The sequence below is a fragment of the Neopsephotus bourkii genome, unplaced genomic scaffold (assembly GCF_033783945.1).
Source record: "Neopsephotus bourkii isolate Nb327-2 ecotype Australia unplaced genomic scaffold, CSIRO-AGI_Nbou_v1 NB_1681, whole genome shotgun sequence".
In the NCBI taxonomy this organism is placed as follows: Eukaryota; Metazoa; Chordata; class Aves; order Psittaciformes; family Psittacidae; genus Neopsephotus; species Neopsephotus bourkii.
Window position 1 is genome coordinate 57,651 of NW_026902155.1, and position 21,135 is coordinate 78,785.

At 62.2% G+C, this 21,135-nt stretch overlaps 5 protein-coding genes across 7 annotated transcripts; 4 read left to right on the top strand and 1 right to left on the bottom strand.

Annotated features, from left to right (window-relative positions):
- The first annotated feature begins 68 nt into the window (after positions 1-68).
- On the top strand, positions 69-3,781 carry SARS2 (seryl-tRNA synthetase 2, mitochondrial). 2 transcript variants are annotated; one of them, XM_061375952.1, is made up of 16 exons: positions 69-346; positions 444-539; positions 1,084-1,113; positions 1,219-1,359; positions 1,440-1,494; positions 1,605-1,668; positions 1,997-2,102; positions 2,207-2,254; positions 2,356-2,464; positions 2,538-2,583; positions 2,726-2,813; positions 2,918-3,030; positions 3,127-3,220; positions 3,305-3,397; positions 3,483-3,548; positions 3,634-3,781. In XM_061375952.1, exons 1-16 carry the CDS (start codon positions 110-112, stop codon positions 3,751-3,753), a joined length of 1,506 nt encoding a protein of 501 aa, XP_061231936.1. In that variant the 5' UTR covers positions 69-109; the 3' UTR covers positions 3,754-3,781. The 2 variants fall into 2 exon arrangements, with proteins under 2 accessions (XP_061231936.1, XP_061231937.1); XM_061375953.1 differs by lacking the exon at positions 1,084-1,113.
- A 372-nt stretch (positions 3,782-4,153) lies between these two features.
- Positions 4,154-5,661, bottom strand: NFKBIB (NFKB inhibitor beta). Its single transcript, XM_061375965.1, has 6 exons — positions 5,423-5,661; positions 5,210-5,315; positions 4,913-5,132; positions 4,739-4,827; positions 4,427-4,651; positions 4,154-4,285 (listed from the first exon to the last, which is right to left on the bottom strand). The coding sequence occupies exons 1-6, from the start codon at positions 5,638-5,640 to the stop codon at positions 4,211-4,213; spliced, it is 933 nt and encodes a 310-aa protein (XP_061231949.1). The 5' UTR covers positions 5,641-5,661; the 3' UTR covers positions 4,154-4,210.
- A 342-nt stretch (positions 5,662-6,003) lies between these two features.
- SIRT2 (sirtuin 2) lies at positions 6,004-9,750 on the top strand. The gene is given in 17 exon segments (XM_061375960.1): positions 6,004-6,092; positions 6,180-6,213; positions 6,296-6,412; positions 6,501-6,542; positions 6,607-6,713; positions 6,798-6,854; positions 6,945-7,013; positions 7,109-7,238; positions 7,458-7,517; positions 7,620-7,675; positions 7,787-7,863; positions 7,968-8,019; positions 8,141-8,208; positions 8,298-8,364; positions 8,465-8,588; positions 8,591-8,704; positions 9,461-9,750. Coding segments are annotated over 17 exon segments (1,548 nt in total). The 5' UTR covers positions 6,004-6,008.
- On the top strand, positions 9,751-15,843 carry HNRNPL (heterogeneous nuclear ribonucleoprotein L). Of its 2 annotated transcripts, XM_061375970.1 has the most exons (13): positions 9,751-10,014; positions 10,340-10,458; positions 10,538-10,775; positions 11,202-11,287; positions 11,440-11,536; positions 11,636-11,708; positions 13,887-13,958; positions 14,097-14,377; positions 14,470-14,591; positions 14,665-14,866; positions 15,264-15,321; positions 15,407-15,502; positions 15,587-15,843. In XM_061375970.1, exons 1-13 carry the CDS (start codon positions 9,787-9,789, stop codon positions 15,643-15,645), a joined length of 1,731 nt encoding a protein of 576 aa, XP_061231954.1. In that variant the 5' UTR covers positions 9,751-9,786; the 3' UTR covers positions 15,646-15,843. The 2 variants fall into 2 exon arrangements, with proteins under 2 accessions (XP_061231954.1, XP_061231953.1); XM_061375969.1 differs by having other exon boundaries at positions 13,887-14,377.
- An 806-nt stretch (positions 15,844-16,649) lies between these two features.
- ECH1 (enoyl-CoA hydratase 1) lies at positions 16,650-18,652 on the top strand. Its single transcript, XM_061375957.1, has 9 exons — positions 16,650-16,829; positions 16,909-16,997; positions 17,170-17,294; positions 17,378-17,426; positions 17,498-17,562; positions 17,698-17,768; positions 17,863-17,934; positions 18,014-18,164; positions 18,508-18,652. Exons 1-9 carry the CDS (start codon positions 16,690-16,692, stop codon positions 18,610-18,612), a joined length of 867 nt encoding a protein of 288 aa, XP_061231941.1. The 5' UTR covers positions 16,650-16,689; the 3' UTR covers positions 18,613-18,652.
- The last annotated feature ends 2,483 nt before the right edge of the window (positions 18,653-21,135 follow it).

Consider the following 21,135-nt stretch of genomic DNA (forward strand, 5'->3'; position numbering starts at 1 on the left):
AGGGCGGGTGTCCAGGGCCGGTAGGTAACGCGGTGGGGGCATGCGTTAGAGGGCGTGGCCACGCTTTGGCCCGCCCCTTCCGGCACGTGACGCACGCCAGACGTCCAAGATGGCGGCGCCCAGGGCGCTGGCTGCAGCTCGGCGGGCGGCTGCGCGGGGGTGGCGCGGTGCGGGGGGGGGCGGTGGGGGTCCCGGGGGGGCGGTCCCGGGCCCGGTGCGGAGCCGCCTGTACGAGCACGTCCGCGAGGGCCGGAGCGCGCGGCCGCAGCTGGAAGTGTCGGCGCTGAGCGAGCGGGAGCTGGAGCGGCGGCAGGGCCCGCTGCGGGGGCGCGACCTGCGCGAGATCGTGAGCGGGGCGGGGCCTCGGGGAGGGGGCACGGTCTCGTTTGGGGGGGCGGGGCTCAAACGGCAGGGGGTGTGGTTACCTTAGGCTCCGCCCACAGGTGCAGACGTGGACTCGGTTGCGGGACGTTCGCGCCGCCATCGCCCGCCTGGAGGATGAAAAGGGACAAGTGGCCCGAGGGGTGCAGGCCCTGATGGTGAGAGACAGTGTGCCCCACAGCACCCCATAGTGCCCCACAGCGTGCCCCACAGCACCCCATAGTGCCCCACAACGTGCCCCAGAGCACCCACAGTGCCCCACAGTGTGCCCCACAGCACCCCATAGTGCCCCACAGTGTGCCCCAGAGCACCCATAGTGCTCCACAGCGTGCCCCACAGCACCCCATAGTGCCCCACAACGTGCCCCACAGCACCCCATAGTGCCCCACAGTGTGCTGCACAGCACCCCAGAGTGCTGCACATCCGCCCTGCAGTGCCCCACAGCAGCCCACATTGCTCCTTATCCACTCTGTAGTCCTCTTCAGCCACCCAACAGTGCCCCATGGTACTCCACATATACTCCATATCCACCCCACAGTGCCCCATGGCACCCCATATTACTTCACATCCACCCCATAGCGCTCCACAGTGCCCCACAGCGCTCCATATCCACCCCACTGCACCCCACATCCGTGCCACAGCACCGCATAGTTCCGCATAGCCCCCCCCCCTTGTATTTCATCTCTTTCCCTCTCTCCACAGGCAGCCCACGACAGACAGACAGTGGAGGCGGTAGGACACAGCAGAGGGGGGGTCCCTGCTCCCAGCTGTGGGGTGCAGGCGGCTTGGGGAGGGGGTTTAAACCCCCATTTACCCCCCAGCACCGTGTCCCCCCAGCTACCTGCCTATGGAGCGCTCCGGGCCCGCGGGCGCCAGATCCGGCTGGAGCTGCAGGAGCTGCTGGCCCAGGAGGCCTCCCTGGATGAGAGCTTCTATCTGAGAGCCCTGCAGCTCCCCAACAGCACCCACCCCGAGGTGGTGAGTGCGGAGAGGGGGGGGGGACACTCTATCGTGGTGTCATCCCCACCCCCGACACCCTCTGTACCCCTCTGAAACAGCCCATCGGGGATGAGAGCCAGGCCCGAGTGCTGGAGGTGGTGGGGGAGAAACCAGGTAAGGGGGGGTTGAAGAGGAGGAGGGCTGGGGGGGGAGGAAGGCTCTAACGGGAAGTAGAGGAGGGTCTGTGGGGTGATGAAGGCTCCTTCTCTTCCAATGTCCACCAGTGTTTGACTTCAAGCCGAAGGGGCACTTGGAGCTGGGCGAGGGGCTGGACATCATCCGGCAGCGGTGAGCGCTGACACACGTGGCAAACGCATGGAACACACGTGACACGTGTGGTACAAACGCGGCACACACGTGACACGTGTGGCACCCGTGTGGTACACGTGACACGCGTGGCGCACACGTGGCACACACGTGGTACAAACGCGGCACACACGTGACACATGCGTGGCACACACGTGACACATGCGTGGCACACACGTGACACATGCGTGGCACACACGTGACACATGCGTGGCACACACGTGACACATGCGTGGCACACACGTGACACATGCGTGGCACACACGTGACACATGCGTGGCACACACGTGACACACAGGTGTCCCCGCAGGCGCCTCTCGCACGTTTCTGGCCATCGCTCCTATTACCTGTGCGGGGCTGCGGCGCTGCTGGAGCACGCCCTGGTTCGCTTCGCCATGGCCAAGCTGCTCAGCAAGGTCAGGAGGGGGCACACGAGGCGTTGGGGTCCCCACCAGGCTCTGGGGGGGCCCCTCCAGGCTTTGGGCTCCCTGCACACCCCTTATTTCTCCCCCCCCCCCAGGGCTTCCTCCCCATGACAGTCCCGGACCTGCTGCGCGGCGCTGTCTTTGTGAGTGCCCCCCATCCCCTTCCATTCACCGCCGTGTCCCCCCCATTTACTCCTTCCCTGTGTGGGTCCCCCCCCAGACCCCTCCGTGCTTCCCATTGCAGGAGGGCTGTGGGATGCAGCTGCACCTCAGCCCCTCGCCCGTGTACAGCATCGACCCCGCGCGCTTCGAGGACCTGAGCCTGGCTGGGACGGCCGAGGTTGGCATCGCTGGTGAGCAGCGGGGGGGGTCCCTGGGGTTAACGGGGGGCCGGGGGACCCCACTGATCCCATCGCTCTGCTCCAGGTTACTTCATGGACCACGCGGTGCGGCTGCAGGATTTACCCATTAGGTTTGGGGGATCCCCTCCCTGTGCTAACATGGGGCACTCTGGGGATTCCCATCGCTCATAAGAGGAGTTTTGGGGTCCCCCTGCACTAATGGGGGGGCTTTGGGGACCCCCCCCATAACCGGGTCCCCCTTTCCCCACACAGGGTTGTCTGCTCCAGCACTTGCTACCGCGCTGAGACAGACACGGGGCGGGAGCCGTGGGGGCTGTACCGGGTGCACCAGTTCACCAAGGTACTGGGCAGCCTGGGAGGGGAAGGCCTGACCCCCCGGGGGGCGGTGTTGGGGTGACCCTGGGGGGGTCCCATCAGTATTGGGGTCCCTTTGCCTACCCATAGGTGGAGATGTTTGGGGTGACAGCAGCCGAGAGCGGGGCTGAGAGCGGGGCGCTGCTGGCCGAGTTCCTGGCAATGCAGAAGGAGATCTTCTCCGAGCTGGGCCTCCATTACCGGTGAGGGCAAAGTCGGGGGGTCCCCAAAGCACCCCCAAACCCTCCCATATCGCTTCACCACCCCCCCCCCCATGTTCTGCCATTGTTCTCCCTCAGTGTCCTGGACATGCCCACGGAGGAGCTGGGGCTCCCTGCCTACCGCAAGTTCGACATCGAGGCCTGGATGCCAGGACGGGGCAAATATGGGGAGGTGAGAACGTGGGGGGGGCACCTCAAAACCCGGGGGGTTCCCCCTTTATTGGGGGGTCCCCAAATTCTTCTGCTCCCCCTTTAGATCTCCAGTGCTTCCAACTGCACCGATTATCAGAGCCGGCGCCTCAACATCATGTACAGCGATGGGGCCGGGCAGCTGCGCCACGCGCACACAGTGGGTGCTGGGGGGTGGCGGGGAGAAGGGGGGCAAATTCGGGGTCCCCTTCTGGCCCCCCATAACTCCCCCGGCCCCCCCGTAGGTGAATGGCACAGCCTGTGCCGTGTCCCGCATGCTCATTGCCCTCTTGGAGTGCAACCAGCTACCGGTGAGTGATGGTTGGTGGGGTTTTGGGGTGCCCTACCCCGGTTTTGGGGTGCGGGGGGGGGTCTCACCCTATGCTGTATCCCCAGGATGGCCGCGTGCGGGTGCCCCCGGCCCTACAGCCCCTGGTGGGGCTGGATGTGATTCCCCGGCCCCCGGCACCACGGCTGCGCTACATTGGCCCCAATCAGCCTGGGGGGGGACCCTGAGGAGCCCCCAAAGCGTGGGGCAGACCCCTCAGTGGCCCCCGGCGATGGGGACATGGGACACATGTGGACATGCATGGAGCCGTGTCCTGGGGACACCGGATACACGGGATCCCCTGGAATAAAGCTCACGGAGCGCACGGGCTGCTCCATGCTTCCCACGTGTGTTTGAACGTGCACGTGCAGAGAACACGGATCCACGCGCGTTTGCTTGTGGCATCACCCCAATGAAGTGGGGGGGAGTCCCAGGGGTTGGGATCCCCCAGCTGATGCTGGGAGGAGGAAGAAGAGGGGGAGGCTGTGAGAAGGCCGAAGGCTCCTTTTATTGTACAATTCATATAAATTCTCTATCGCTACCACCAGGACGGGGGGGGGGATACTGGGGGGGAGCTCCCCTAAAGTCCAGGCAGCCAGAGTAGGAGCCCCCAGATAAATAGGGGGAGACCTGGGGGGAGGGGGTTCAGTCCATGCAGAGACTGCTGTTGATGACGATGTCGTCATATTCCTCTTCCTCTTCTTCCTCCTCCTCTTCCTCCTTGAGGGGGAATGACACCGAGAGCTCAGCATCCCCCCCCGACTTGGGAGGGGGAAAGAGGGGGTTTGGAGGCTAAGATAGGCATTGGGGGGGGGGGAAGAATCATTTGGGAAGGGGAGAGAGGCGTTTTGGGGCACTCACATCGCTGCTGTCCCCATCCTCGTCGCTGGAGGGGTCCTGCGCCCCGAAGCGCCGCAGCAGGGGGGGCAGGCGGGGGTCGGGCCGGTGCCGGGCGCTGTACAGCGCCGTGTACCCCACATACATGCGGGCGCCGGGATCGGCTCCGGCGCAGAGCAGGACCTCGGCCACCTCCGGGCTCTGCGCTTCCACCGCCAAGTGCAGGGGGCTGCGGCCACAGCTGGGCTCCTTTGGCACAAGCAGAGGTTGGGGGGGGTTAAAGGACCCCCAGTGCTTCCCCCCCCCCCCCGCTCTGGTCCTCGCTCTGGCTCTCACCGGTTTGTTGAGGTCGGCGCCAGCGCTCAGCAGCAGCTCCACCATCTCCACGTCCTTGCGCAGCACCGCGATGTGCAGCGGGGTGTAACCTGAATGAGGATGGGGCCTGGGGCTGTCACTGCGGGTACCCCCCCCCACTTTCCCAACCTCCGGACCCCATCCCCTATCCCGCACCGTCGTAGTTGATGCCGTCGAGCTGAGCCCTCGCCTCGGGCTCGGTGCAAGGGGGGTGCCCGCTGAGCAGGAGGCGGGCGCAGGCCGGGTGACCTTCGCGGCAGGCGAGGTGCAGCGCCGTGTGCCCCCCCCGCTCCTGCACCCCCAGCCCCGCGCCGGCCGCACGCAACTTCCGCACGAAGCTCTCCAGGCCTAGGATGACAGCGAGGTGCAGCGCGGTCTGCGGGCACAGAGACCCCGTCAGGAACTGCGGGACCCGCCCGGGTACGACCCCTGCTCTCCCCCCCCACCCCGCACCTGCCCCAGGTCGTTCTGCAGGTCCAGGTACTCCGTGCCCGCCGTGTGCTGCAGGATGGAGTCCAGGAACGCCTCGTGCTCGTGGATAACGGCCAAGTGCAGCGCCCTAGGGGGGCACGGGAGGACGGGACACGATGTGGGGGGGGGGTCCCCGTTAAGCCCCGGGTGCGTGCGAGGGACCCGGGGTGGGTGTCCCGCATCCCCAGCACTCACGTGTCTCCGTCCTCCGTGAGGAAGCCCAGGACGTGCCGGAGCCAAGCGCCGGGCTCCGCGCTGGGGGACGCGGCCTCCGCGGGTTCCTCGGGCCCGGGGCTGGTGGGCAGCGGCCCCAGCGCCCCCTCGCCGAGCGAGCCCAGGCCGCTGTCGCACCACTCCTCGGCCTCCGCCCGCTTCACGTCGCCCGGGGGCGGCGGCGCCTCCGCGGCCGCCATCGGGGCCGGGCTGAGGCCGCGTCAGGCGGGAGCCGCCATCGAGGAGCCGCCGCCGGCGCCGGGAATCCCCCGACGGGCCCTGCCGTGACCCGTAGTTGGCGCAGCACTTCCGGTGGTCTCGGCCAATCAGCGGAGGCGTGGCTCTACGGACAATAGGCGGAACGGTCAGCCAATCAGCTCTGCCCGTCGTGAAAGCCGGGGGCTGCGGCTGCAAGGAAGACGGCGGCTCTCTCAGCCAATCAGCGCTGCCCGCGCGGTGCACGCCGGGAGGTGTGGCTTCTAGGAAGATGGCGGCGCTCTCAGTCACTCAGCCCTGACCGCGCGGTGCACGCCGGGAGGAGTGGCGGGGGCCGCCGCCGCCGCTGCCCATGGCCGACGCGGACGGTACCGGGGGTGAGCGGTGCCAGCGGCAGGGCCTTGGGGACGAGCCCGAGGGGGACGCGGAGTCACCGGTAGGCTTCGGGTCCGTCCCCGCTGCGGCCCTCGCCGGGCCCTCTGCGCCGCCGCTATCCTCTGACCCCCCCCGCGCTGTCCCGCAGGGTTCCGAGCTCGGCGCTTCGGGGGACTCTGACAGTGAGTGGGGGAGGGGGGTGTCCCGCTCCCCGCACACCGCAGGGGGGGGGTCCCGGGGCCTGACCCGGACCCGTTCCTGCAGTGGAGCTGCTGCGGAGCCTCCTGTCCCGGACGCTGGGGCTGGGCGGGGAGAAGCCCGAGAAGGTGCTGGAGGAGCTGACGCTGGAGGGAGTGAGCCGCTTCCTGCGGAGCGAGAGATGTACGGGGGGGGGGCCCCGTGGGGTCCATGGCGGGGTCACCAGCGCCGCGGCCCCCTTTATGTGCCCCCGTTTCCTTCCCCCCCCCAGGCAAGAACGTGGTGTGCATGGTGGGCGCTGGGATCTCCACGGGTGAGTGAGTTGGGGGGGGGGGCTTTCGGGGGGGGTCCCTGACACCCCCTTTCCCCCCCCGCAGCCGCAGGGATCCCCGACTTCCGCTCGCCCGGCACCGGCCTTTACTCGAACCTGCAGAGCTACGACCTCCCCTACCCCGAGGCCATCTTCGAGATCAGCTTCTTCAAGGTAACCCCCCCTCAGCGGCTCGGTTTAGGGGTGCGGGGGCCTTTCCCTTGGAGCCCCCCCAAAGCCTCCTCTCCCCCCCCATAGGAGCACCCTGAGCCTTTCTTCGCCCTGGCGCGGGAGCTCTACCCTGGCCAGTTCAAGGTAACCCCTCCCCTGTACCTCCGGGTTCCCATTCTCCAGTCCCCCCCCCAAACCCTTTGGGCCCCCCCTGACCCTCCTTGCCCCCCCCAGCCCACGCTGTGCCACTACTTCATGCGCCTGCTGCAGGACAAGGGGCTGCTGCTGCGCTGCTACACACAGGTGGGACGCCCCAGCTTGATCCCCAATGGGACTGAGGGGTGCCAAGGGGGGCCCTCAGCATCCCCTGACCCCCCCCCCCGTGCCCGCCCCCCCAGAACATCGACACGCTGGAGCGGGTGGCGGGGCTGGAGCCCGAGCGGCTCGTGGAGGCTCACGGCTCCTTCTTCACCTCGCACTGCCTGCGCCCCGGCTGCCGGCGCCAGTACGGGCTGCCCTGGATGAGGGGTGCGATGGGGGGGGACATGGGGGGAAGTGGGGCTGGGGGTGGCCGTAGGAATGGATCCTACTGAGAGCTGGAACCCCTCCCCATGTACCTTGATCCCCCCAAGCTCTTCTGTGCTTCTCCCATGTGCCCCCATATTCCTCTGCCGGCTCCATGTACCCCTGGAGCTCTCGTGCCCCCCCATGCCCCCCACATCCCCCCCATGCCCCCACCTCTTGCAGAGCGCATCTTCTCCTCGCTGGTGCCCAAGTGTGAGCAGTGCCAGGGCCTGGTGAAACCCGGTGAGCTGAGGGAGCAGGGGACCCCCCCCAACCCTGATACTGGCCCCCCCCCGGTCCTTAGGGGCTCCCCGAACCTCTGCTCACCTCCCGTCTCCTCCACAGACATCGTGTTCTTTGGGGAGAGTCTCCCTTCTCGCTTCTTCACTCTCCTGCAGTCGGTGAGTTTGGGGGGTCTTGGAGCCCCCCCTCCCCATTCCCTGCATTAGGATTTGGGACACACACACACACCCGCCCCTCCTCCCTTCCTGACACCCCCTTTTCCCCCCCAGGACTTCCAACAGGTCGATCTGCTCATCATCATGGGCACCTCGCTGCAGGTGCAGCCCTTCGCCTCCCTCGTCAGCAGGTTGGGGACCCTCAGACTCCCCCCCCCGACCTCCTTTAACTTCCTCCAACCCCTTTCAACTTCCTCCTACTCTGCCTATAACCACTTCTTGTTCCCCCCCATAGGGTCCCCACCAACACCCCCCGGCTCCTCATCAACAAGGAAAAGACAGGGCAGGTGAGAAATAGGGCGGGGGAATGCTAAAACTGGGGTGTGGGGAGGTGTAGATGGGGTTTGGGGGGCTCTTGGGAGTCAAGAGCTGTTGTGTCCTCCCCATTCAATGTGTGTCCCCCACCAGAGTGACCCCCTTATGTCCCTCATGGGCTTTGGCTGTGGCATGGACTTTGATTCAGACAAGGCTTATAGGTAAGGGGGGCCTGGGAGGCTCGTGGGGGGGTTCTCCCCCCACCCCAGCATGTTTTGGGGACCCCCCTTTGCCTGCACCCCCCCCGCAGGGACGTGGCTTGGCTGGGGGAGTGTGACCAGGGGTGCCTGGAACTGGCGGAGCTGCTGGGATGGAAGGTACTTGCCACCCCCATAGCGACTTGGGGACCCCCCCTGTTCATTTGGGGAGAGCCCCACCTCTGCACCCCCATTCACTCGCTGTGTCCCCCCCCAACAGAAGGAGCTGGAGGAGCTGGTGAGGAAGGAACACGCTGCCATCGATGCCAAAGCCACCCAGGGGGGCAAAAGCAAGGCCGAGGGGGGCAGCCAGGACCCCCCACCATCACCTGGGGGGGGCACTGAGACCCCCCCCCATTGACCCAGTGGGGCTGTGGCATTAAATGGGGGGTTCTCAGCACTGGCTGTTGCCTTTTTGGAGGTCTGGGGGAGGGAATGAGGGGTTTGGGCCCCCCCCAGTGTGTGTGGGGGGGTGTCGCAGTGCATGGGGGTGACCGCGGTGGAGGGGTCCATTGGGATGGGAAAGGGGGTTGTTCCTGTTCCCGGTTTTTGTGCAATAAAACCTTCCTATTCTTACATTTTGGCTATGTCCTGGGGTGTCCATACCCGTTTTTGGAGTGTCCATACCCGTTTTGGGATGGCCCTTCCTGTTTTTTGAGTGTCCGTACGCGTTTTGGGGTGGCCCTTCCCGTTTTTTGAGTGTCCGTCGCTGTTTTTGGGATGGCCGAACCCATTTTGGGGTGTCTGTACCCGTTTTGGGGTGGCCCTTCCCATTTTTGGGATGTTCGTACCCGTTTTAGGGATGGCTAAGCCCATTTTGGGGTGTCTGTACCCATTTTCGGGATGTCCGTACCCATTTTGGGGTGTCTGTACCCGTTTTCGGGATGGCCGAACCCATTTTGGGGTGACTTTACCCGTTTTCGGGATGCCCGTACCCATTTTGGGGTGTCTGTACCCGTTTAGAGATATCTGTAACCGTTTTGGGGGCGTGTACCCTTGTTGAGCGCGGTGGGCGGGGCTAGCGCCATCATGCACCGGCTAATTCGAAGTGAAAGTTGAGAGAGAAGGCCAATCAGGGCCTGGAGCGGCAGACGCGAGAGCTGATAGGCAGGTGAATTTCCCAATGGGCGAGGGGAGAGGCTGAAGGGGTTGAACGGGTCATAAAAGGAGCCAATCAGAGCCAAGGGAGTTGATTTGCGTTGGCGCTGACCAATAGCCTGGAGGAGGCGTCGGGCGGGGGCGGAGCCCGAGTGCTGCACCTTGAAGAAGGGCGGGGCGCCGCATGGACAGGCAGCGCCTATACCCAATCAGCTCGGTGGGCGGGCGGACAGGCGCCCCTTGCACCTAATAGAAGGCTGCAGTGCAGTTGACGGGCAGAGAAGCGGGCGAATTAGCGCGGGCTCATCCGGCCGACGAGCCCAATGGCGGCGGAGAGCGGGGCCGGTGGCGGAGCGGAGCCAATGGGATGAGAGTCTCGCCTTGAGTGGCAGTGGGGCGGGCCAATAGGGGCGTGGCGGAGGCGGCGCGGCGGACAGAGGCGCCATGTCGCGGCGGCGGTGGAGGGGCCCGCAGAGCGCTGAGGGCAGCGGCCGCGGGTCCGACATGGGGAAGATGGCGGCGGGCGGCGGCGGCGGCGGCGGCGGCTCCGGCCGCTACTACGGCGATGGCGGCCGAGCTCCCAAGCGCCAGAAGACCGAGAACGCGGAGCCGCCGCCGCACGGGCCTGGAGGGCCGGGGGGGGTTGGCGGAGGGCCCGGAGCCGCCGGAGCGGTGAGAGGCGGCCGGGGGGGGGGGGGGCGGGTAGAGCGGCCCGGGGAGATAAAACGGGGCCTGGGGAGCAGGAGGGGACCGAGGGGGGGTAAAACGGGGATGAGGAGGTCGAAAACGGGGCGAGAAATAAAATGGGGCTCTAGGGGTGAAAAACGGGGCCGGGACGGGGGGGGGAACGGACAAGATATGCCCTGAGGTGACCCCAGGGCCCAAAGCGGCCCGCGTGATGCACACGCAGCTGGGAGCCGAGGCCACGGTGATGGGCGCAGGGCGGTTCAGGCCGCGCCGCTGGGTTCTGCTGAGCCGAGGCCTCGGTTCCTAGCAGGAGAACTACGATGACCCCCACAAGACCCCGGCGTCCCCCGTGGTGCACATCAGGGGCCTGATCGACGGCGTCGTGGAGGCTGATCTGGTGGAGGCCCTGCAGGAGTTCGGGCCCATCAGGTGAGGAGCCGGCCCCGGGGCGGTGTTCGGCGGTAGTGGCCCGGTGGTGGGGATGCAGTGGTTGTGCTGCCTCTTCCAGCTACGTGGTGGTGATGCCCAAGAAGAGACAAGCCCTGGTGGAGTTCGAGGACATCCTCGGCGCTTGCAACGCTGTCAACTACGCTGCCGACAACCAGATCTACATCGCCGGGCACCCGGCCTTTGTCAACTACTCCACCAGCCAGAAGATCTCCCGCCCCGGAGACACGGATGATTCCCGGGGCGTCAACAACGTGCTGCTCTTCACCATCCTCAACCCCATCTACTCCATTACCACGGTGGGTGATTGCTCCACAAAGGGGGATGTGGAGCCACAGCGGGGCTGGGTCAGCCTGGAGAAGAGAAGGGGAGACCTTAGAGCAGCTCCAGTGCCTAAAGGGTCCGCAGGGAAGCTGGAGAGGGGCTTGGGACAAAGGATGGAGGGGATGAGAAGAAGCAGCTTCGGGGGGGAAGGGGGAGGAGTTGGATGGGATACTGGGAGGAAGTTCTTTGCTCTGAGGGTGGGGGGACACTGGGATAGGTTGAATAGCGGTGGTTGGGTTCAAGGCCGGGTTGGACGGGACTTGGAGCAATCTGGTGGGTTGGAGCTAGATGATCTTCAATCCCTTCCATCCCGTTCCATGCTCTCTGCTGCTTTGGAGGGGCTCCCATGGCGCCTCACCCGGGGTTCCTCACACCTCCTCCCCTGTGCCCCCCCCCCCCAGGACGTGCTCTACACCATCTGCAATCCCTGTGGTCCCGTGCAGAGGATTGTTATCTTCAGGAAGAACGGTGTCCAGGCCATGGTGGAATATCCTTCCGTGCTCCAGGGGCTTTGGGGCTGCCTTCACCTGCCGGGGCTTGCTTTGGGCTCCTTTGGCTCCAGGAGCAGGCAGAGATCCCACATAATGAAACTTGAAACCCTCGTTGGTGGGCGCAAACCTCCTTAACCCTCCCCTCCACGTTTGACTCGGTGCAGAGCGCCCAACGCGCCAAAGCGTCCCTCAACGGCGCCGACATCTACTCGGGGTGCTGCACCCTGAAAATTGAGTATGCCAAGGTAAGCAACAGGCACCCATGTGGGGGGGGGGCACTGTCCCCGTTGGGGGGTACCACCCCCCTGCCACTGCTGCATCCCCACCTCCTCCGTCTTCTGCAGCCCACGCGCCTCAATGTGTTCAAGAACGACCAAGACACCTGGGACTACACCAACCCCAACCTCAGCGGACAAGGTAATGGCCACTGAAGCCCCTTGTGCACCTACACTCGGGCACCACGACCCACCCCACCGCATGGCTCATCCCTACCTCTGGAGCCGGCCCCGGGCTCGCCAGGGAGGGGGTCAATGGAGGTGGAAACCCGAGTGGCGGCGGCGGCCCCGGGGAGGTGTTTCTGTGCCTGCGGGGTTCGTTGTGTGCGTTCCTCGGGGATGGACGTCAGGAGGGGGCTGCATCTGCACTGCCACTGCCAGCATGGGGGGGTTGGAAGGGTTTCAGGTGTGTGGGGTGGGGAGTGCCTTTGCTTCCGTGTGTCTGCCCCGCTCGCTGGGTCTCTGTGGGCTTCATGTTCCCAACTGGAATTGCCTAAAACGGAGCTACATGGCGAGGGAGGAATGTGCCTGCCTTTGCTGTGGGCATTGGCAGCCCCTGTAGAAGCAGAAGGGAGACACCAGCTCCCTTGAGCTTGTGGAAGGGGTGGGAAAAGACCCCCACGGCCATTGAAGATCCCCTTTGGAGTCGATGTCTCCACGCTGGGTTGGCCATTGGTGGGCCAGTGCTTTCGCGGGGGGGGGGGGGGGGCAATGGGAAGGGGAAGAATCCCCCCTTTGTGTTCTGAAAGCGGGGTGTGAGCGTCGGGTGCCTTTGATGGGGGGCACTGGGGCGGGCTGGGGGCTGTGGGGCGGGATGCGGAGCGCGGTGGGAGCGGGATTCGCCGACCGCTTTTGGAAGAGGGCTTGAAGGGGGCGCAGCTCCCCCCCTCCTCTTGTTGTGTAGGGTGTGTGGAGCTGGGGGGGGGGCTGCCATAACGTGGCCTTTCCCAGCTCCGAGCAGTCCTTTTGCACGTACACCAGCGGAAAACCCGAGCGGGCGTCACCTTCTTCCGCACATTCCTTCCTCCTCCTCCTCCTCCTCCTGCTCACACCACACAAGTGTAGGAACAAAACCAAAGTGGAGGAAACACGCAGCAGCCAGCAAAAAAAAACAAAACAAAAAAAGCACCCCAAGCAGCACCATGAGCTCATTGCAAGGACACAACCACCATCCAAGGACTCTCCTGCAGCCAAGTGCCACCACATCAGCGCCAAGCGGACAACACCAAAACTAGCCCCAACCCAAATCCCAGCTTAAGGCAAAACTCAGCCCAAAAACATCACACACAAGCCCGTAGGAGGCTGGAGCTGGGTCTGGCTCGAGCCGAGACACATTGTCCATGCTCAGAGGAGACACGCACACGGGACAGAGCTCCACAGAGCCCGACGCACCACACAGTGGCAGGAATGGAGGGACACACTTCTCACCACCCCTTTGTGGCCTCCTTTGGTACCTCCTGAGGAGCAAACAAACCAGCAGCGAGACTTAACGTTTTTTTGCTAAGAAAAAAGAGTGTTTTTTTCTCTTTTTTAAAGTGGAATTGTGGCGGGTTTGGTGCCTTTGGACCTGTGTTTGTGACTCTGAAACCATGTGATGCAGGGTCGCAGTGTTTGTTTGGTGGGACGCCCATCTTTCCCAACTGTCCTAACTCTTGAAGCGTCCAAGGGTAAGAGAAAGACAGCGAGATCATTCCATGTGCCAAAACTGGACCTTGTACTATTGTAAACCCCCCCCTCTATGCTGTAAGTAGCCCCCCAACCCCCCCCTTTCCCCAAGCTTTGTATCCAACTGGGAATAAAGCTCCACGGAAGCGGGAAGGGAACAAGAAGAGCAACTGGATCGGTGCCGCGGTCGTGGTTGATGCCTTGGGCCGTGCTGGCTCCTTGAAGCTGGTTCTGCTGTTGCTTTGCTGCCTGAACCCCCACTTGTTTCGGGGGATCGGGAGGTGTTTTTGCCACTTTAATGACTTAATTAGCAGTAATTCATGTCCTTTATTCTCCTTTCTGTACCTTAATTGTCTGTTAATGAGCAGTATCCCAATGGGGCCTCACCGGACCCCCACTTCCATAGGGCAGCTTGGGGGAGGGGGGAAATGGGCACAGATCCTGGGGGGGTGATGGTGGTGTTGGGCAGGGGGGGGCAGCTCCCAGTAGGGGCCCCCCTCACTCCCCATCCCCACTGGTTGGAGATGGGGGGAATCCACTAAAGCCACCCTGGGGCTGTTGATGGCTGGAGGGGGGTCCACAGCACCTTTGGGAGCGGTGCTGGGACCCCCGTCATCCTCAGACCCCCCCCCATAACCTCTTCTTCTTCCCACAGGAGACCAAGGAGGGAACCCCAACAAGCGCCAACGGCAGCCCCCGCTCCTTGGGGATCACCCTGCGGAATATGGTACGTGTGGGGCTTCAAACCTGCTTCTGCAGGGGGACCCCATAGAGGTGGTGTTGGGAGGGGGGCTCCAACCTCCTCCCAGTGCAGGAGGAGCCCATAGAGATGGGGCTGGGGATCTCCAACCTCCTCCCTGTGCAGGAGGACCCCACGGTGGCTACCACGGGCACTACCACGATGAAGGCTACGGGCCCCCACCGCCCCACTATGAAGGCAGAAGGATGGGCCCTCCAGTTGGGGGGCACCGGCGAGGACCCAGCCGCTATGGTCCCCAGTATGGGCACCCCCCGCCACCACCCCCGCCACCGGAGTACGGGCCCCACGCCGACAGCCCCGTCCTCATGGTCTACGGCTTGGACCAGTCCAAGATGAACTGTGATCGCGTCTTCAACATCTTCTGCCTCTATGGCAACGTTGAGAAGGTCCGGGGGGTGGGTTGGAGGCTTTGGGGGTCTCCCATGGGGGGTTTGGGGTCTTGAGGGGGTGTTTCTGATGCGCCCCATTCCCTTGGCAGGTGAAGTTCATGAAGAGCAAGCCAGGAGCAGCCATGGTGGAGATGGCCGATGGCTACGCCGTGGACAGGGCCATCACCCACCTCAACAACAACTTCATGTTCGGGCAGAAGCTCAACGTGTGGTAGGTGCTGGTTGGGGTGGGGGGCTCGTGGTACCCCCCCCAGTGCCACGCTGACCCCTCCCACCCCTGGCAGTGTCTCCAAGCAGCAGGCCATCATGCCCGGGCAGTCCTACGGGCTGGAGGACGGCTCCTGCAGCTACAAGGACTTCAGTGGCTCCCGCAACAACCGCTTCTCCACCCCGGAGCAGGCAGCCAAGAACCGCATCCAGCACCCCAGCAATGTCCTGCACTTCTTCAATGCGCCCCTCGAGGTCACCGAGGACAACTTCTATGAGGTGGGGCCTCCTCTTCCTCCTCTTCCTCCTCCTCCTCCTCCTCCTCTTCCTTCTGCCATTGCAGGAATTCTCCATTCTCTGTTTTTCATCTTTTCTTCATCCTTCTTGCTGCTCTTTTCCTCCTCTCTTCTTCCCTTTCTTCCTCTTCTTCCTTTTCTTCTGCAGTCTCTTTTGCTCCTCTTCCTTGTTCTTTTTCTCCTTTCTTCTCCAGTCTGTTTGTTCTCTTCCTTGTTCTCTTTTCCTTCCCTTCCTTTTCCTTCTCTTTTTCTCCTGTCTTGGTTCTTGTTCTTCTTGTCATCCTCTTCATTCTCTTCCTTTCCTCCTCCTCTTCCCTTCACTTCCTTTCCCTTCTCTCCCTTTTTCCCCTCTCCTCCTCACCCTTCTCCTCCCTCCCCAGATCTGCGATGAGCTGGGTGTGAAGCGCCCCTCCTCAGTCAAGGTCTTCTCGGGGAAGAGTGAGTATGGGGGGGCCGGGGGGGGCAGCCCGGGGAGCTGCAGGCCATGGCGGGGGCACTGAGGAAGGGGCCCCCTCTTTTCCAGGCGAGCGCAGCTCCTCAGGGCTGCTGGAGTGGGACTCCAAGAGCGATGCCCTCGAGACCCTCGGCTTCCTCAACCACTTCCAGATGAAGAACCCCAGTGAGTGCCCCCCAGCCCCCCCCAAATACACCTCACCCCCATCCACCGGACCCCCATTAACCCCCTGTTCTCTCCCCCACACAGATGGGCCATACCCCTACACGCTCAAGCTCTGCTTCTCCACTGCCCAGCACGCCTCCTAACCAGGACCCTAACAGTGGGGGGTGCCCCCAACCCCCCTAGGACGCCCCCATCCCCTCAGGGGGTCTCTACCCCTCCTTCCCCCCCCTTGTTTTTTTAAGGCTGATCTTCCCTATTTCCTCCCCCTGACTCCCCCCCCATTTTTAAGGCTGTTCGTGTGCTCCCCCCCTTCCCCTTCAATAAAGTCGTTTGGAAAACAACCTGTGCCTCGGGGCGGGAGGCGGGGGATTTCAAATGGGATTTTCACCCATTTCTGCGGTGACTTGGGGGGATTTGGGGCAATTCAAGGTGCGTTTTGGGATGGCGATGCCGGGAATGGGCTTGGAGGTCTCCTCCGTATGCGTCGGTAGGGGGCAGTAACAGAACGCACCGGTCTCGCTGATGAGCGGGAGGGGGAGGCTGCTTGCCGTCACGTGGCCGGAAGCGGCCGGCGCTTCTCCTTCCCGTCTCGCTGCTCCGGCCGCGTTGTAGGACTGATGGCGGCGGTGGCGCTGCGCCTGCTGCGGGGTGGGTACGCGGGGGTCGGAGGCCTGACCTTAGGTGATCCCCCCCCAACTCACCCCGTGTGACCCCCCCGTGACCTTCACACTGACCTTCACCCCAGAGGGCCCAACCCTCTTGTGACCCCTCCAGGCCCTCCTTTAGCCCCTGTACCCCCAACCCTTCTATAACCTGCCCCTATGCCCCCATCAGGGTCCCCCAACCCCTCTAGCCCCCCCCCCCCAAGCCTCCCAGGACCCCTTTAGGCTCCCCAAACCCCCTTATGGCTCCCCCCGGACCTCCTAACCCTTCTGTTTCCCCCCCCCCCGCCATTGCCTTGACCATTGCCCGTGCTGGGATGGTGATTAATGAGGCCTCGCTGCCCCAGGCCCGTGCCAGTGGATCCCAGTTCATCTCCCAGGCTCTCCCAGTACTTTTCTAGCAGGTTTGAGACTTTGCCCAGCCCTTTACCCGTGGGTCCTGCTCCCTCCCCAGTGCCAACCAGGCCCTCCCCAGTGCTGGTGCTGAGTCGGGCCTGTGCGGTGCTGGGGGGGCCACAGCGGCTCATGGCTACGGAAGCGGGGGCCCAGGAGCGGCTTTGCCGCGGGTTCGAGACGCTGCAGGTGAGGGCAGAGCGGGAGCACGTCCTGCACGTGGAGCTCCACCGCCCGGACAAGAGGAACGCCATGAACGGTGCCTTCTGGAGGTGCTCGGGAGGGCCGGGGGGCTGGCAGCCCTGGGGGAGGGGGGCCGGTGCCATTCCCACCATGGCCCCATTCCCATAGGGAGATGGTGGAATGCTTCCAGGCCATCGCCCAGGACTCCTCCTGCCGTGCCGTGGTCATCTCCGGGGCAGGGAAGGTTTTCACTGCTGGTGAGGCCTTTGGCTCTCTTTGTGGGGGGGGCCCTTCGTAGTGCCCTGTGATAAGGGGGGTTTGGGGGTACCCTGACCTCACATAGGGGGCGTTTGGGGGTGTCTTCCCCCTTGGGGGGAGCTGTGGGGTATCTGTTCCCAGCTCCTGGGGGTGAGCCTTTGTCCCCAACAGGGATCGACCTGGTGGAGATGGGCAGTGAGCTCCTGATGGTGGAGGGGGACGACCCGGCCAGGAAGGCCTGGAACCTGCGGAGGAAAATCTGTGCCTTCCAGGAGAGCTTCTCTGTGCTGGAAAAGGTGGCAAGGAGGGAGGGATGGTGGCTGGATGATGGTTGGATGGATGTGGGGGTGTCCCCTTGTCACCCATGTGTGTCCCACAGTGCCCCAAGCCGGTGATCGTGGCTGTGCACGGTGCCTGTGTTGGTGCAGGTCAGTTGGGGCGGGATGAGGGGACAATGGGATCCCTCCGTGCCCCCGACTCATGGGTTGCTCCGTTCCAGGAGTCGACCTCATCTGTGCCTGTGACATCCGGTACTGCAGCCAGGACGCCTGGTTCCAGGTGAAGGTGGGTTTGTGGGGACCCGGCGGTGGCCACTAGGCCCATCAGGTCTCTTCCATGGGTGTCCCCAAGACCCCTCAGATGCCCCTGTGGCCCCTTCCATGTCCTTTCACGTGGCCCCTTCCGTCTCCATCCCTGCAGGAGGTGGACATCGGGCTGGCAGCCGACGTGGGCACCCTGCAGCGTCTCCCCAAGATCGTGGGCAACCAGAGGTGAGTTGTGGGGACACCAAAGGGGGGGGGACATGGGGACACCAAGGGAAGGGTCCCCCCCATCACCTCATAAGCCCTTTTCCTTCCCAACAAGCCTGGTCAATGAACTGGCCTTCACCGCCCGCAAGATGATGGCCCCCGAGGCACAGAGCTGCGGGCTGGTGAGGTACTGCAGCCCTGGGCTGGCCCTGGGGTGTCCGCTGGGTGCCCCTCGGTGTCCCCCATGTCCCCATGTCCCCCGGCAGCCGCGTCTTCCCGGACAAGGGCTCTGTGGTGCAGGCGGCCGTAGCAGTGGCCGAGGCCATCGCTGCCCGTAGCCCCGTGGCTGTGCAGGGCACCAAAGAGAACCTGCTCTACGCCCGGGACCACTCTGTGTCCGAGAGCCTGCGCTACATGGTGAGGAGGATGGGTCACCCCTGGGGGTTTGGGTCACCCCTCCATGGGTTGGCGTCAGCCCCGGGCAACCACAACAGCCCCAGCTCAGCGCTGTTGCCATCCCGCTTCCCATCTACATCTCCACGGGTGTCCTGTCCCCATTGTTCCCATGCCTGAGGGTGTCCTGTTTCCATTGGCGTCCCATTCCTAAAGGTGTCCTGTTCTCGAGGGTGTCCTGTCCCTGTCCCCCTTGCCATTGGCATCCCATTCCTGTCCCTAAGAGCATCCTGTCCCTATTCCCAAGGGTGTCCCATTCCCATCCCATCCCCAAGGGTGGCCCATCCTGTCTCCATCCCATCCGCAGGCCACCTGGAACATGGGAATGCTGCAGAGCCAGGATGTGGTCACTGCAGCTCAGGCAGCCATGGAGCGGAAGGGTCCCGAGGGTGTCCCATTCAGCAACCTTTAGGGACCCCATGGGGGAACCCCAGTAAACCTGCTTGGACCCACGCCTGCCTCTTCCTGGGGTCTTGAGGGGCCAGGGGGCTGTTGTAGTGCTGGGGGTGTCCCCTGGGTGCTGCCATGGAGTGTTCACAGCATGAGGTGCAGGTGGCAAAGCCAGGGTGGATTATCATGGTGGTGGCACTATTCCAGAGCTCACCGTGTGTAGGTGATTCCCAGCACCAGCTTTCTGTCCTGGCTCCTTAGGCTTAGGAGCAGGGGCTGGATGTTTGCCCTTTGGGATCTGGTGGTTTGGGGGTAATTTGGGGAGTTTTGGGGCATTACAAGGTGGTTTGGGGGCTTTTCTGGAAGGTTTCAAGCTGAGTTTGGGACAATTTGGGTGGTTTATGCATAACAGGAGGTGATTCCAGCAGTTTGGGGGTATTTGGAGTGTTCCATTTCAGTCTCCCCTCTGGCAAGTTGAAGCCATCCCCCCTTGTCCTGTGGCCCCATCCCATGTCCCAAACCCCTCTCCAGGTTTCCTGCAGCCCCTTTAGGCACTGGAGCTGCTCTAAGGCCTCCCCTTCAGGAGCCTTCTCTTCTGCAGGCTGCCCTAGCCCAGCTCTCTCAGCCTGGGAGCATCTCCATGGCCTCCTCTGGACTCGCTCCAACAGCTCCATATCCTGGGAAGCTCTGGGGCACCCCAAACCCCACCTCTCAAGCTGGTGGGGCTGTTGTGGAGCTCCCACTGTGGAGGCAATGCCTTTCCCATACGGATGAGGAATGGAGGGGGGTGACACAGCAGTGGGGACGTTCAAAGCCACCCCAAAGATAAAAGTCCGCGCATGCGCAGTTCCGACCCGGGCTCGCGCATGCGCAGTAGGGATATAGGGATAGGGATATACCAGTATGGATATAGGGATACACCAGTACGGACATACCAGTACGGACATAGGGATACACCACTACGGACATAGGGATACACCAGTATGGACATAGGGATACACCAGTATGAATAGAGGGATACACCAGTATGGATATAGGGATACACCAGTAAGAATACAGGGATACCAGTATGGGTATAGGGACCACTAGTATGGATATCGGATACACCAGTATGGGTATAGGGATACCAGTATGGACGTAGGGTACACCAATATGGACATAGGGTACACCAGTATGGATATAGGGTACACAGTACGGATATAGGGATACACCAGTATGGATATAGGGTACACCAGTATGGATATAGGGATACACCAGTATGGATATAGGGATACACCAGTACAAATATAGGTTACAGCAGTACGAATATAGGTTACACCAGTATGGATATAGGATACACTAGTATGGATATAGGGATACCAGTATGGACATAGGGCACACCAGTATGGATATAGGGATACACCAGTATGGATATAGGTTACACCAGTATGGATATAGGGATACACCAGTACGAATATAGGGATACCAGTATGGATATAGGGTACACCAGTATGGATATAGGTTACACCAGTATGGATATAGGGATACACCAGTACAGACATAGGGATACAGCAGTACGGATATAGGGATACACAAGTATGGATATAGGTTACACCAGTATGGATATAGGGTACACCAGTACGGATGTAGGGATACACCAGTACGGACATAGGGTACACCAGTATGGGTATAGGGATACACAAGTACGGATATAGGGATACAAAAGTATGGATATAGGTTACACCAGTATGGATATAGGGTACACTAGTACGGATATAGGGATACACCAGTATGGACATAGGGTACACCAGTACAGATATAGGTTGCACCAGTATGGATATAGGGATACACATGTATGGATGTAGGTTACAAAAGTATGGATATAGGGATACACCAGTATGGATATAGGTTACACCAGTACGGACATATGGATACAGGTTACACCAGTACGGACATAGGGATACACCAGTATGGATATAGGGTACACCAGTAGGGATATAGGGATACACCAGTACGGACATAGGGATACACCAGTACTGACATAGGGGTACATCAGTACAGATATAGGGATACACCAGTACGAATATAGGGATACACGAGTATGTATATAGGGATACACCAGTACGAATATAGGGGTAACAGTATGGGTATAGGATACACCAGTATGGATATAGGGATACCAGTATGGACATAGGGTACACCAGTATGGATATAGGATACACCAGTATGGATATAGGGTTACACCAGTATGGATATCGGGTACACCAGTATGGGTATAGGGGTGCACCAGTATGGATATAGGGTACAGCAGTATGGGTATAGGATACACCAGTATGGGTATAGGGTACACCAGTATGGATATAGGGTACACCACTATGGGTATAGGGACACACCAGTATAGATATAGGGTACACCAGTACGGATATAGGGATACACCCGTATGGATATAGGGTACACCAGTACGGATATAGGGATACAGCATTATGGACATAGGGTACACCAGTATGGATATAGGGATACACCAGTACGGATATAGGTTACACCAGTGTGGACATAGGGATACACA